The sequence below is a fragment of the Otolemur garnettii genome, unplaced genomic scaffold (assembly GCF_000181295.1).
Source record: "Otolemur garnettii isolate 467f Iridium unplaced genomic scaffold, OtoGar3 scaffold00194, whole genome shotgun sequence".
Classification (NCBI taxonomy): Eukaryota; Metazoa; Chordata; class Mammalia; order Primates; family Galagidae; genus Otolemur; species Otolemur garnettii.
In genome coordinates, this window is record NW_003852589.1 from 1,499,497 (window position 1) to 1,514,595 (window position 15,099).

General features: G+C 42.4%; 1 protein-coding gene across 2 annotated transcripts in view; it reads right to left on the bottom strand.

Moving 5' to 3' along the window:
- Positions 1 to 520: 520 nt before the first annotated feature.
- The window catches only part of MTMR10 (myotubularin related protein 10), a 64,941-nt gene continuing 50,362 nt past the window's right edge, over positions 521 to 15,099 (bottom strand). For both annotated transcript variants that reach the window (XM_023507621.1, XM_003801018.3), the window contains 4 exons: positions 10,423 to 10,592; positions 9,051 to 9,221; positions 4,314 to 4,496; positions 521 to 3,580 (listed from right to left, as the gene is read on the bottom strand). In XM_023507621.1, the coding sequence (XP_023363389.1) occupies positions 2,984 to 3,580; positions 4,314 to 4,496; positions 9,051 to 9,221; positions 10,423 to 10,592 (1,121 nt within the window). In that variant the 3' untranslated portion in view covers positions 521 to 2,983. The remainder of the gene's footprint in view (positions 3,581 to 4,313; positions 4,497 to 9,050; positions 9,222 to 10,422; positions 10,593 to 15,099) is intronic.

Below are 15,099 nucleotides of genomic sequence, written 5' to 3' on the forward strand. Positions count from 1 at the left end.
ACGCCTGGCCATTTTTTGGTTGCAGCCATCATTGTTGTTTGGCGGGCCTGGGCTGGGGATTCGAACCCGCCACCTTAGGTGTATGTGGCTGGCGCCTTAGTCGCTTGAGCCACAGGCGCCGAGCCTCTTGATACTATAATTAAAACAGGGCTGTTTACTGCCACTGGAAGGGTCTCAGGCTGAGGAATGAATGTGGTAGAAAGGTGACTTATCCAAACACGAGGCCCAGGAGTCAGGGACCAGGACCCCAGTCTCCCATTGACTTGTTCTGAGACCTTCTTGGAAAAATGTTACTCCCTAGTATTTCTACTTATTGAGTGGAAGAACCAGTTAGGGTATGACCCATTACTCACATGGCCTTAAATACAGCCAGTTTGGAATAGGTGTTAACAAAGTGACTGATCACTACCTGATGTTAGGCAAGGAGAGAGTTGCAGAGCTATGGGTGGGAGAAGATGCCATTTTGTCTTCTGTCACTGTGTTCCCGTAGGTGACTTCACATTGATCACTGCAACAAACTGCTGTGAAAATTTTATTTAGCAGTCAAAATTTCCTTCACATTCATTACTGTTGAACAAGATCTCACATCTTCCTGTTCATACCACCTGAACTCAAGTCATTAGCTTTAGGCACAAAGGTTTTAGTTTTCTCTCAAAATCAAGTTTCAACTACTTGAGGTTACTGCTACAAGAAGCAGATTTTGTTGAAGGATATCAATAGTTTTCACCCTGTTAGTAAAAATTAGTATCTTTTCCTTAAATAAAGTTAGACATTTTGGTTTTACACTAGGCTTCCATCATAAAATAACAGTAAGACACTATACATGTTTACGTTCAGCACCAGCAAGTCTGTGCCACCCACCGGCATCTGCATGGCTTCCTGTGAGTGCAGGCCCCGGCAGGGCTGTGCCGCAGCGCGTGCTGAACTCTCTCTGGTGCACCTATACACCCTCACCGCTGCTGCCACCCGTGTCCCTTCTGGCAGCAGAAGTGCCAAGCAGCTTAGCAATGGCCTAACTTAAGGCTGTTAAAGTTGTTTTTCATATTCTGCATAGTACCTGTAGCACAATAATCATATAACAACTGTCCAGCAAGAAGAAAACAAAAGACACATTTTCCTACATTTGATCATACAAAAATACGCATTTTTCTGTTTAAAATAGTATTAATAGTAGTACCTAGTCCTTTTTAAACTTGTAAATTAACAAAAAATTACTAAAGGAGTTGAAATACATGTCTGAGGCAAGAAAGTCATGTAGAGAAAAATGCTCCATCCAAAAAACAAATTTAGAACAATTTGATAAAAAGCTGGTTAATGAAAAAGGGAGAATTATTACACTTTCAATGGCAGGATATGCTGTGGTGTTTTAGGGCTAGTTACCATTCAAAGACTAGAAAATGTTTATGAAACTGAAAATAGCCCTTATTTTCTATGCAAGAAGTTGGCAAAAACATTGGGTTTGTTCACAAGATGAATTTCAGAAACAATTTTTAAGAGGCAAATAATTCAAATAGAAACAGTTATTCAGTACAAAGATAAAAAACTATGTTGAAAAAACTTGTTTTAGAAAAAGAAGCTAACTAGACATTTTACTATAAAAAATTTCAAAACCTTAAGATTATAGTTTAAGAAACTCTTAACCGTCAAGTTTGAAAATATCCGTTTTAAACAGGGAAGGGTGTGTGTGGGGGGTGTGGAGGGAGGTATGAAATGTCACGGCCGGGGGAACTTCAGCTTTGACCTTAGAGCTTGGGTAGGCTTGGAAATGAGGGCGTTTTACATCAAGAAAAACTTTTTGTCTGCTTCTCAGTCTCCTCTTAACATTGTTGTCAAAAGCCAGGGGTGGAAGGAACGTTTGTCATATTTCTTAAAATGGCAGTATTTTGAGAGAAGTCTGTTTTTATTTCTCCTGTTCTCCATTCCGAGAACATTACGAGCTTTGAGAGGAAGATGGATTTGTGCACAGGTGCCCGACTTGTGACCTCATTAAGTTTCTCCAACTGGGAACTGCTAACAACTTTCACACCGGGAATACTGACAGGAAAACCCAAATTCCTCCCTCTAAGCAAGCCCTGTTTCTGAGGACCAGTGTCCCTGCAGAAAACACGCCTGGCTGTAGCCCTGGCTGTGGCTGCCACTGCATGCAAAATGGGCTGAGAAGCATCCCCCCCAGGCCCAGGTCCTCAGTGGCTTTCAGGACGCCTGGCTATTAAGCATTGTATGCAAAATGTATTTCCAATATGCAGTGGAGTTTAACACCCGAATTTTAAAAAGTGAAAATCTATCTTCCTCTGTGATATTCATACTTTAACATTAACGTGGAAGGCACTTCTAGGTTTAATTATCTAAGGTGAATGCTTTAAAATTAATAATGCATATCATTTAGTTAGTCCTATGAAGTTAAAAGCAAACTTATGATTTCAAAACACAGTGGGCTAAGGTCCCAAACAAGGTGATCTAAGATAGTAAATTCTGGCCTCAGAGCACTAATCCTTCATCAGAAGAGTTTCAATTAGAGATGACAGAAAGTGACCAGAAAAATACATGAATACTTACTAATAATGCCTGTTAAGGGTTTATCAGATGTTTCTAGAAAAATACAAAATGATGTCTTAACTTTCACGTTGTCTGCTTCTTTGGGCTCTAATTTGACCAGGTATCAAGTAACCTTCCATAGGTATTCGGAAAAATGGATGCAGACAAAATAGATGTAGCAGACAAAACCTGATTAGTTTGATCACAGTTAATAAGAATGCCTGCAAATCACCTAAAATGATCCAGATTTAGAATGACAGGGACATACAGAAAATTTACATCTCTATTCTAAAGTGTGAAGGAAGCATGATTCAACCAATTTTTAAATATTAGTGCAAATTTCAACTATTAACTCTTTCATGTAAAGTTAGAGCTTTAAATGCCTAGGTTAACCATTTTCATCCAGAATAAAAAATTTACAGTTTCCCTGTTCAGAAAATACTACACTTTAGTCTTCATTTGCTAGTGTCTCAGTAGATAACCATATTTTGGCCCCACTTAAAAATTTGCTTAATGGGGTTCCTAAAATGCTTCGTCTGCATAGATTCCCTACAGGAGAAAATGGAAATGAGGAGGAGAGGAAGTCTGGTGTCCCTGCCATGTCGTGTGGGCTACTGGCTCTGAAGTACATCCTGCTCTGGCCCAGCTCAGCACAGCAGGCCTCCAGGGGGCCACTCCGCTGCTGCCGCAGTGCCCGGCTGAGCATGTCCACCTCATCAGCCAGCAGCGACAGCTTGTGAAAGGCTGTGATGAAGCCACCCAGGTTGATCTGAGCCTCGGGAACCCAGCGGAAGTAGCACAGTTTCCACAGTTTGATGTGTGTTCCAGAGAGACGTGGCAGAATAACCCCATGCAGGTCGGCTGGTCTGGAGAACCACTCTCTGACGTACTGCTCCATGTCACTGTTCTGGCTGTTGGGTTGCTGCAGAGGCTCTGGCTTTAGTTTTAATATTAGCGAATTTCTCCTAGGAAGTAATTCTTGGTCACTGATGATTCCATTCTTTAAGGAAGATGGCATTCCTCTCAGTGTGGAGCTATAGGTTTTCTGTACAGAAGAGAGATTTCACCGTAAGTTTCCTTAGGCTTCCCTTCTCAGAAAGGTTGCAAGGGTGCAAAGGCAAAAACAAACTCTGTATCACGAGTGACCGATGGCATTTCAGCCTCAAAGAATATTTTGTCCTTTCCTTTGTAGTACTTATTGCAATCCTCCCCCCCTGGAATTCAACATTTTTAGGTGTTGACTCTACCACTAGGTCTCAGTGGAGGTAGGGAGGCAAATACATTCTATCCATTAATTTGCTAAAGGGAAAATTTCTAAGACTTTGGGGTCAGAAAAAAAAGCACTAGACCTGACCCAATTGATTCTAGAAAGAAAAATAAGCAGATTGGAAGGGTTTCAGAAACTAGGGCTTGCAAGCTTTGAGCTGCAATCTGCCAACTCTCAAGCACTTGATCAAACCTTTGTGTGCCTCAGACACCATAAGGAAAAGTGAGGACACAATTACTTCAGTAAAAAGGGAATGATCCCTCAAAAACCTGCATTGGGGGCGGCGCCTGTGGCTCAAGGAGTAGGGTGCCGGCCCCATATGCCAGGGGTGGTGGGTTCAAGCCCAGTGCTGGTGAAAAATTGCAAAACAAACAAACAAACAAAAAAACCCCCTGCATTAGCAGTATTACTGTGGGAAGTGATGCACTTTTAATGCTGTGAGTTCTGGTTTGTGAGCCAAGTTATGTTTGGTTTTGTGAGCCAAGCTCAGGTTTGCTTAGGTGTAATTTACCTTTGTCCGTTTGAAAGACTTCACAGAGCCATTCTGTATGCAAGGTGAGCTCTTTCCAATGTAGAAGGGGTTATGGAAAAGGGTACGGTCCTTTGCTGTAAATTGTAGAGACCAGTCCCAAACCGAGGGGAATTTTAACCCCTTTTCATCACCCAATTGGATATTTTTGCTTATAGCAAATTCCTGCAAATAAAATATTTGAACACTTATGAAAAGATTCAAAACTAAACATTTTCATAGGAGTTTTCTTTTTTTTTTAATGAACCATTCATCATTATACAGGTCAAATGTTCTGAGCCACAGCACTCAAAATCCACTGGAGTCCTGGCCTTTCTGCTCAGAGACACACTTGACGTTCAGTGTGCTCTCTGTCTTAGGACCCTGAGGAAGCAGCACCCTCTGGGCAGTGAAACTGCTATTAAGAGAAATAAAATTCCACTAACATTGATGGCACCCAGTCCTAACCATGTTGAAGTTATTTCTCTAACTGTAGCAGTTTACTTTTATGAGCACATGGTTACCTGCTGGTAAGTGGACTGACACAGTCTTTGACCGGAGATCACCGCTGTGGGTTTTGTGCCTTGTTTTCTAAGTGGAGAATCACAGTTTACTTTGCCAGTGTCTCAAATATCTAGGCCACAGTGTAGGAGCAGGGTAGGAAAAAAATCAACTCCCCCGTGGTCCAAGCACGTGGCTAAGACACACAGACCATGAGCCAGGGCTGGGCACCTTGTTCACGGGAGCCCACTGCTGGCCCCCCTCTGGCTTGGTTCAGGCTGGTGGTCGGGTTTCTCATCACAGCAAATTGAGGCAACATCAGGCTATGAGGTAACAGCCAACCACCTCACTGTGGAGGACAAGTGCTGTTCTGGACAGCAGCCCAGACCATCCTGTAGTCACATTTGGCAAGATGAAGAAAGGATCCTCATCTCAGCTGAGCGACAATGGCAGGTACCACAGTTTATACAGATGGTTCCCCAGAACAGTTCCTGGAAACATCCCCAAATACTGAGTCTCTGGATGGTCCCTTATTCTGTTCTGTACCTTTCAGTATTTTCCAAGTTTTTGACAATAAAGGCAAGAAGATCTTTGGTAACCAGAAAAAAAGGCAAAGGATAAATCTTATTAGAAAAAAGAACAGCAGTCAGGAGGCCATCAGTAGATCAAAGGCAGGCGTCATCCCCACCACAGAGGTAGCTTGAAGTTATCTAGAGATGGACGAGCTCGGTAATGGCATAGGACATTTCTAAAATCTTCCATTTGGCTCTGTGCCTGTAGCTCAGCGGCTAGGGTGCCAGCCATATACACTGGAGCTGGCACATTTGAATCCAGCCGGGGCCTGCCAAACAATGACAACTATAACCAAAAAATAGCCAGGTGTTGTGGCAGGCGCCTGTAGTCCCAGCTACTTGAAAGGCTGAGGCAAGAGAATTGCTTAAGCCCAGGAGTTGGAGGTTGCTGTGAGCTATGACAACATGGCACTCTACTGAGGGTCATAAAGTGAGAGTCTTAAAAAAACAAAAAAGTCTTCTATTTCAAATAAGTAAAAATTCATTAAGCACCAAATACAGGTATGCTTAAAACATTTTTTAGTTATGTGAAATGTCAGGATAATATTAAAAAAAACACTCATTTGTTTTATTAACAATGGTATTGTTAAGAGCTGAAATCTAGTAAAACAAACCCAACCTCTTTTAGCAGCCCTTAAGAAAGTATATAGAGAAAGTCATCTTTTTTTAAATGTGAAAACTAAAAATATTTATCTACAGGAAAGGTCAGATTTTCCACCAACAGTACCTGACCACTAGCATCTAAGGTGGCCTCAGAAAGAAAAAACAGGAAACACTTTTGGCTCTGGTTGTGTGGAAGGGGCTGTGGACATTAGTCATTTTAAGAATCCTGACTCTTAGTCAACAACCAGTTCCCTGATGAGGAAAGGAAGTTAGAAAAGGCTTTTTAGAAAAGCCAAATTATACTTTGGGAAGCTGAGGTGGGTGGAATGCTTGAGTCCAGGAGTTTGAGAACAGCCTGGGCAACACAGTGAGACCCCATCTCTACAGAAAAACTTTAAAAACTGGCCAAGTATGATGGTGGTACATGCCTGTAGTCTCAGCTACTTGGGGGGGGGGGGCAGGAGGATCGCTTGAGCCTGGAAGTTGGAGGTTGCTATGAGCTATGATCACACCGCTGCACTCTAACTTGGGTGACAGGGTGAGACTAGTCTCAAAAAAAGGAAAATAAAGAAAAAGACAAATTTAAAAGATACAGCACTAAACCATGAAACAGGGAAAGCAAATCAAACACTTGGGAGTCCTCCACTCAGATGCAACGCATGGCCTTATTGACAGGACCCCAAAGCCTATGTCCTTTCATTTGACCATCCCATCTAACCAGGCTGTCGGCTTCCTAGCCTCATGCACCCTTGCAGGCTCTCACTGTGTGCATGCCTGAGTGCGCATGTGTGTTCATGGAGGCACAGGTGTGTGCATGGGTACTAACAGGTGAGAATGGAGAGCAGAGAGAGGCAAATAGGGAAAGCCTCACTTCAAGCAGAGCTACGACACAAGAATGGCAATACTGATGAGAAATGAAAATCAGTAACTGGGAGACTGTTCATTTTAGAACAAATCTCCCATACCTCAGGAGCGTGTAAACCTCTCATTAGTCTTCAGCACAGTATTTGGAAAGGCTGAACTCTTTTAGGGAAGCATAGGATATACTGTAGACAAATTTCCTTCCCAAGCTAACGAATTTACAAACCCTTTGACGGTGTTCAGTTTTTCTGATCCCTGCGCACCCTGAGAGCAGCAATACCAAGCAAATCCTTCTGGCCTTTGTGCTGGGAGGCCTGGCTCTGGGCTCTGAGAGAGGACCATCTCCCTCATGACTGGCCCTGTGCTCTGCCTTCCTAACAGAACCCCAGCCCTGACCTCTCCTTTGGGATGCTCTTCATTAATGAGGATCCCCTTTATTATTGCAACAGGGGCCTGAGTAAAACCAGCTCCTTAACTGGACAGTACATTTTGTCTTTTACATCTACAGTCCAGAATAACTCATATTCCTTAATTTTTTATTTCAGTGGATTTAGGGGATAGAGGTGTCGTCTGTTACATGGATGAACTGTATAATGCTGAAGTCAGGGCTCATATAGCGTGCCCAGCGGCTGGGGTGCCAGCCATATAGAATTGCATGTTGCCCTCAATCTGTTTCATTAGAATAATTTGTATAATGCTTCAAAGCTTACAAAAGGTTTTTCATCTCATACAATGTGACCAAAAGCACAACTGTCTGATGAACCTGTTTGATGGGGCCATTTGACAGATAAGGAACCTGGGCTGACAGGCTTAGCCTAAGAGAAATATGGGCCTACTATCTTCTCCAGCCTATGGCCAGATTCAGGTTTCGTGACTCCCAGGTCACACTGCCAAGACACGGCCTTAATGCTGAGGCTGAAGACCCCAGGGCTCACTTCTCCTTACAACGTCTTCCTAAAGGCCCACAAGAGCTGCCCTTTCTGTTTTACTTAATGTTCTCCACAGTATTTATGGGCACTTCCTGTTGTTGGTTCAAATATGGGTGAGACAGAACTTGGATTCAGGATGGTTTCCACCAGTGCCAACAGAAGCTAGTTTTTTTTTCTTTTCTTTCTTTTTTTTTTTTTTTTTTGAGACAGAGCCTAAAGCTGTCCCCCTGGGTAGAATGCCATGGCATCACAGCTCACAGCAACCTCCAACTCCTGGGCTCAAGCGAGTTTCCTGCCTCCACCTCCCAAGTAGCTGGGACCACAGGTGCCCACCACAATGCCTGGCTATTTTTTGGTTGCAGCCATCATTGTTGTTTGGCGGGCCCGGGCTGGATTCGAACCTGCCACCTTAGGTGTATGTGGCTGGTGACTTAGCTACTTGAGCCACAGGCTCCGAGCCCAGAAGCTAGTTTCAAGTTTGGCTTAACACACTGATCACTCATAAATGATTCTTCTTTCAGGTCAGTGTTCTTCAATCTTTTTAATCTCACGGCACACTTGAACCTATAGTTAAACTTCTGTAGCACACTTAAATTATGTGATAAAAAAAGCACTTAAAAATTATGTTGATAAAAGATAAAAAAAAGAATATACTTAACTGTGCTTTGAATGTTTTTTGAAAACAATTTAGTAAATCATCTTTAAAAGTTGCTGTGGCACACCTAAGAGCCTCTCACAGCACACTGGTTGAAAATCACTGTTCTACCAAAGTGACTGCTGTGTGACACATGGGATTCTGAGAACATATGGTAAGACAGCACCTATGGAAAATGTTGGTCTGGGACCAGGTCTATATTTCATCTCTAACCTTCCTGCTCCATAGTGTTCTTGAAGAAAAACAATATTGTTTTGTACAACTTTTATTCCACTGGCCTAAAATGTCCTCAAACAGGGTTTTCTTTTCTTTTTTTTTTAAACTACCTAACAGCCCAAATGTGAACTATAAATACAAAAGGATGGCATTTAAGGTGGTTAAGTAATTTACATGTTTAAGCCGGTTTATTAATGAACAATTTACAACAGGGAAAAACAACCAAAATATTCAAACATAAAAATGAAATAATTTCCTTGATTTTTGTGTTCAAATTTCAGCTGACAATGGTAGTAAGATAGTTTTAAACTATACATTTAAAATATGCAGTTCGTTATACTTCAGTTATATCTCAGTAAAGTTGTTAAAAAAAGGAAAAGTAGCCCCAACCCGTGTTGCTCACCGTGCTTTGCTTCACTCGCTGGTGAGGAGAGTTGAACAGGAAGGTGCCAAATAGTGAGATCCGGGTACTGTCAGACAGGACCGCTAAGTAGGTTTCTGAGAACTCAAAAGCTGCTGGATACTGTTCTAGTAGCTGCCAGGTGGCATCCAAGAATAGCAAAAATAAGGGAGACTGGCAAATACAGACAATGGGATTATTTAATGTTATCTTTCAGCTGCTCACATTTATTTCTAAATTTATTGCTGATATTAAGGAAGACATTAATAAGAAAACATTTAAACCTAAAACACTTGGGTCCTAAACTGAGCTAAGGAGACGTGATTAAATTAAACACATCCCGTCTCAAACCACAACAAACCTCACAACTCTTATCTGCATGGTAAGTATACCAAATGGAAATAGCAAAGCAAAAAGACAGACACGTTTGCCACTGTATGAATGGGGAAAAGCAAAATATGTGCTTAAGTGGAAAACAAAACATAAACCCAACTTCTATAATTAGCTCTTGGTTGATTATGTAGGCTCAGCACCCAGAAAATGTCTCCCAATTCCAGAAACCAGTCTGGTGTCCACCCAAGTCCCCTGGTGTCCCCCAGGGCAGCACCTCTCATGGCAGCTGCTGCGTATGGAACAGTGCTTTCTGAAGCAAGCCTCAGCACCTGAGCTGCCCTGCCTGTGAGATGCCTGCCAGGCCTTCCACAGCTTTACTACAGGGCACGGCAGCCACGGACTCCACAGCTATTAAAAAGATGGCCCTCTCAGACTTTCCACCTTAACCCATGCACACAGTTTAAGCAAATGCAATAGTCCAAAATGGATTTTTAAAAGTATCTAATATGCAGTGGCGGCTTAGTGGGTAGGGTGCTGGCCCCATATACCAAGGGTGGTGGGTTTGAGCCCAGCCCTGGCCAAACTGCCACAAAAAAATAGCCAGGCGTTGTGGTGGGCGCCTATAGTCCCAGATACTTTGGAGGTTGAGGCAAGAGAATCGCCTAAGCCCAGGATTTGGAGGTTGCTATGAATTGTGACACCCCGGCATTCTACAGAGGACGACAAAGTGAGACTCTGTCTCTTAAAAAAAAAAAGTATCTAATGTGCTTGTTACGTAATATGCAGCAGTTAATACCTAATTTCTTCAGGTAGTTTTCAAATTAGAAAAATTCTATAGACAAAAAAAATTCATATATATAGTTACACTAATCTTTACAAGAAATACCTCAATTTTCATTCCAATCCATTAGGCTAGCAATGAACTGAGGAAGCTAAATTGTACTAAATGCAGTATTTTAGAAAAGCCAACTCATCTCTTTACACAGACACATTTTACCTTGTGAATCCTTAAAGAGAGATAATAAAGCATGAAGACTGTTACCTCTTTCTCTGATCTCTTTAAATGGTTGCATCTGTCTAGGAACTGATAGCCTGCCATGACCCACTCCTTCTGTATCAGACTTTGAAATCCAGTAATTGTCCTAAAATAGGGATCCAGCATCACTTGAACAAGAGAAGCAATAAAACAGCTCAAGTCTCTTCCCTCCTCCTCTGTCAATAAAATGGAAAGAAAAGGATTACTACATAGAAAAGTGCTAAGAGAGAAAGGGAAGGAGAGGTAAATCAGATAATTAAGGATTCTACACATAGGCTGCCTTCAAAATAATATGTATCAGGATATTCTGCCAGATTCCAGCAACTCTAAAATATTATATATTTTTGGGTAAGCTAAATTAGTGTATAAATACAATCTTTCTACTGAAAACTAACTCCACATGGCAATTGCTCAGAGATGAATGGGGGTAAATGGGATTGTCCACTATCACCCGAAAAGGTGGCAAACATTTCCCTTCTGTCTTTTATAGTTGTTATTTTCAGTAAAGTCAGAATTACCATGCTATCAAAGCCAACCAAAGAAATCAGAAGAAAACTATTGACCAATATCCCTTATGGTTACAATGTAAAAATCATTAATAAAAATACGAGTAAACTAAATTATCCCAGGAATGAAGGGTTGGTTTAACATTTGACAATCAAGGTAATGCATCCTATTGATACAACAAAGGACAAAACCAACATGACCACCCCATCAGGTACAGAAAATGCATCTGGCAGAATTCTACATTCATTCCTAGTTAAAAAAACCAAACTCTTCAGTAAATTAGGAATAGAAAGGAACTTCTTTAAACTGATCAAAGGCTTCTACAAAAAACCTACAACTAAGATTATTCTCATTGGTGAAAGACTGGATGCTTTCCCAGGATCAGAACAAGACAAGGCTGTCTACCCTTGACACTTCTGTATCACATTGTACTAGAGACCTAGCTAGAGCAGTAAGGCAAGAAAAAAAAAAGGCCAGGTGCAGTGGCTCATGCCTATATGCCCAGCACCTTTGGGAAGTCAAGATAGGAGGACAACTTGAGAAGTTCAAAACCAGACTGGGCAACACAGTGAGACACTATTTCTACAAAAATAAAAGTAAAAAATCTAGATGGGTGTGGTGGCACATGCCTGTAGTCCCAGCTATACAAGAGGCTGAGGCAATAAGCTTGAGCTTGCAGCAAGCTACACTGTGCCACTGCACTCCAGATCTGGGTAACAGAGTGAGCAACCTTGTCTCTAAAAATAAAATAAGGCATCCATATCAGAAGGAAAAAGGTAAAAACTGTATTTGCAGAAAAAATAATCCTGTAAGCAACAAATCCTTTGGAATCTACAAAATAAATACTAGAATTAATAAATGAGTTCAGTGAAGTCATGAGAATTCTATATGCAATAATGATCTGAGCACATAATAAACTTGAAAATGAAATTAAGAAACCAACTGTATTTATAGTAATGTAAAAAATAAAATACTTAGAAAGTTTAACAAAATACATGAAAGACTTATACAATAAAAACTATAGGACACTTTTGATAAAACACAAGATTTAACACGAAGAGACATTCATTCCATGGAGAGGCAGATTCAACAAAGAAGGCATTATTCCCACATTGATCTATGGTTTAACACATTCCTATCAAAAATCCCAGTACACTTTTTCTGATGACCCAAAAAGTTAGACTGAAATGCAAAGGATCTAGAATAGCCAAAATAATCTCAAAAATAAAGCATTGTGTCTTTAATTCCAAAACTTCTTCCACAGTTACAGTACTAAAGATAGTGTGGTACCAGCATAAAGACAGACATAAAGATCAATGGAATTAAAACTGTTAAGTTCCAAAACTAAGTCCTTCCCCAGATGTCCTCAAACTATGGCCTGCATGCTACATGCGGCTCGCTTAGGACATTTATCCAGCCCGCCAGGTGTTTTTGCCCTGCTACCTGTCCTGCTTAGCAGCCGACTCATCCCGGGGCCCGCAGTCCAGCCCTCCAATGGTCTGAGGGACAGTGAACTGGCCCCCTGTTTAAAAAGTTTGAGGACCCTTGTCCTTACCATTTATATTCAACTGATTTTTTATGAAAAGTACCAAGGCAATTCATCAGAGAAAGGATAGTCTTTTCAACAAATAGTACTGGGACAATTTGGAATCCACATGCAAAAAAGATGAATTTAGCCCCTTATCCACAACAGAGAAAAAAATTGATTTAAAATGGATCATAGACCTACATGTAAAAGCTAAAACAATAAAAAGTCTACAGAACAAAATATGGAAGAAAGTCTTCATTACCTTAAATAAGCAGTATGAGACTTAAAACATGATCCATAAAAGAAAAATGGATAAACTAAACTTTACCAAAATTTAAACATTTTTAAAGACATCAAGAAAATTAAAAGAAAGCCACTGAGTAAAAGAAAATACTGGCAAAACACATGAAGACACTCATTCACTAGGGAGCCTGGAGGTGGTGGCACCTTTTGAGGCAGATCAGTTGAACAGTGACCCTGCCAGCCAGCCAGTACAAACTTGGACAGACTGATGGCAAAGCTGACTGAAGGATGGATATCAGGACAGCCATATGGCCCGAGTCACCTCAAGTTCTGGGGAATGGAGCTGTGGGTACTGGGAGATCTGTAGGGAGGACACTGGGACATCCCTGAAGCTGGGAAATGGAGTGCCCTTGTGAGAATTCTGGGAAGATGGCTGGCTGGTAGTAACCCTTGGCAGAGGGTCCTGACCAGAGGTAGAAAAACTGGATGGAATTGGACTTTATGAAGCCAAAGACGGGGAGCGGAGCCAAGAAAGAAGTTCGGCAAGCTGTAATACCAAGGAAGAGCATTCAAGAAAACAAATTACAGGTACAAAGCCTACTGACTAGAGGACATAAGACCCCATCCCCGAAGCAGGAGGCCCACTGCAAGCTATCTGGGAGCAAGCAGGGAACAAAATACCTCTCATTTCACCTTGCTGGAGAGAGCTGCTAAACACCACATTGTTTTCTCCAGGGAGGCTTCACTTATGAACCTACACACCACCCCACTAGGCATAAAATTGAACAGTTATTTTCCCCTACAAGTCCAAACTCCCAGTCCACCCTTCCCCCTCACATGGTCATTTGAAGTTCTGCCCCCTTCAGAGCACTGAGTGTTTGGTCTCATCCTGAGAGATCTGAGCACAGTGTAGACCACCAACCACCAGGACAGAATCTGTGACTAATGGGGAAGAAAGAGGGTGTGAGAAGAAAGGGACAATCAGCAGGAGGAGGAGCAGTCCCCTGGTTATGACTATGCCCAGCCAGTGGTGGTGTTGACCCTTGGTTTGGGCTGTGTCTGGAAGGACAGGGTGCAGAACCCCTGGCTCTGACAGCACCCACAGCAGGAGAGCAGTTGTCCTGTGTGGACTAAGTTTGATAGGCATGGCTGGGCCCCACCCGCTGCTGGACCTGTGAGCAGAGGGTTGGCAGGTAGACTAAGACCTGAGGGCAAGGGTGTGGTCCCTTGTTTCTAATCCGGTCAGTGAGTAGAGGCTTACCAGGTGAGGACTGAGACCTATGTAGGGTGTGGTGCCCTGACTCTAACAGAGCCTGCGAACAGAGGCTTGCCAGACAGTGGACTGAGACTGGCACTGTGGTCCCCTGACTCCAACTGGTCTGGCAAGCAAAGACTAGCTGGGTATGGATTAATACGGAGTGGGAGGGGAAGGAGGATGGGGATCTGGCCCCTGGCTCCAACAGGGCCTGTGAGCAAAGAAGTGGACAACAGTGTGGACTGAGTCTGGTGGGCGGGAATATGGATCCCTGGAGAGCCAGGGATTGAGCTGTTGGAGACCCTTGAATCCCTCTCTGTTCAGCAGGGTTTGCACTACCTGAGACAATTTAATAGGAACCTGTGCCTGGGCTGTCCACTCAGGGACATTCTGAGGTTGACCTCTGAAGTTTTGTGGTAGAAAAGAACTGAAGGGTGGGGGCTGGCTGGTGCAGCTGTTTGTATCTCTTCATAGTCGAGATTTAAACCTAATACTGTGGTTTCCTAGGATAGAGTAGAAGTTGGCCTATATCACAACAGAGCTAGCTTGTGCTATCTCACCAAGTAGGTCTTCAGACTCTCTGGCCAAAACTCTGAAAGGGGCCTTTTTTAAGGTTGTAGGAGACAAGCCAAGTGGTCGAGAAGCCTAGTGGTCGGGAAGGTGCTACCCGGGAACCCCAAATCAATCTCACCCTACCAGTTCTAATAACCAAACAGTGGAAAATAAACATGGTGCAGACCCAACAGAAGAACTCTGGCAACATGAATAACCAGAGTAGATCAACATTCCCCCCACCAAGAAATGACAAAGGAGATACAACCGTACATGTCATGCATAGACAAATGGCAGCAATGTCAGAAGTCAAATTTAGAATATGGATGACAAATAAGATAAATAGAAGGAAAGAAAAGATAGAAATTGAATTCCAAAGAGTAGTTCTAAAGTTGTCTCAAGAAATTAATGAATTCAAAGGCCAAGTCACCAAAGATATGGACATAATGAGAAAAGAGACAGCAGAGCTTAAGAAAATCACAAAGTTGGCTCGGCACCTGTGGCTCAAGTGGCTAAGGCGCCAGCCACATACACCTAAGGTGGCGGGTTCAAATCCAGCCTGGCCTGCCAAACAACAATAATGGCTGCAACCAAAAAA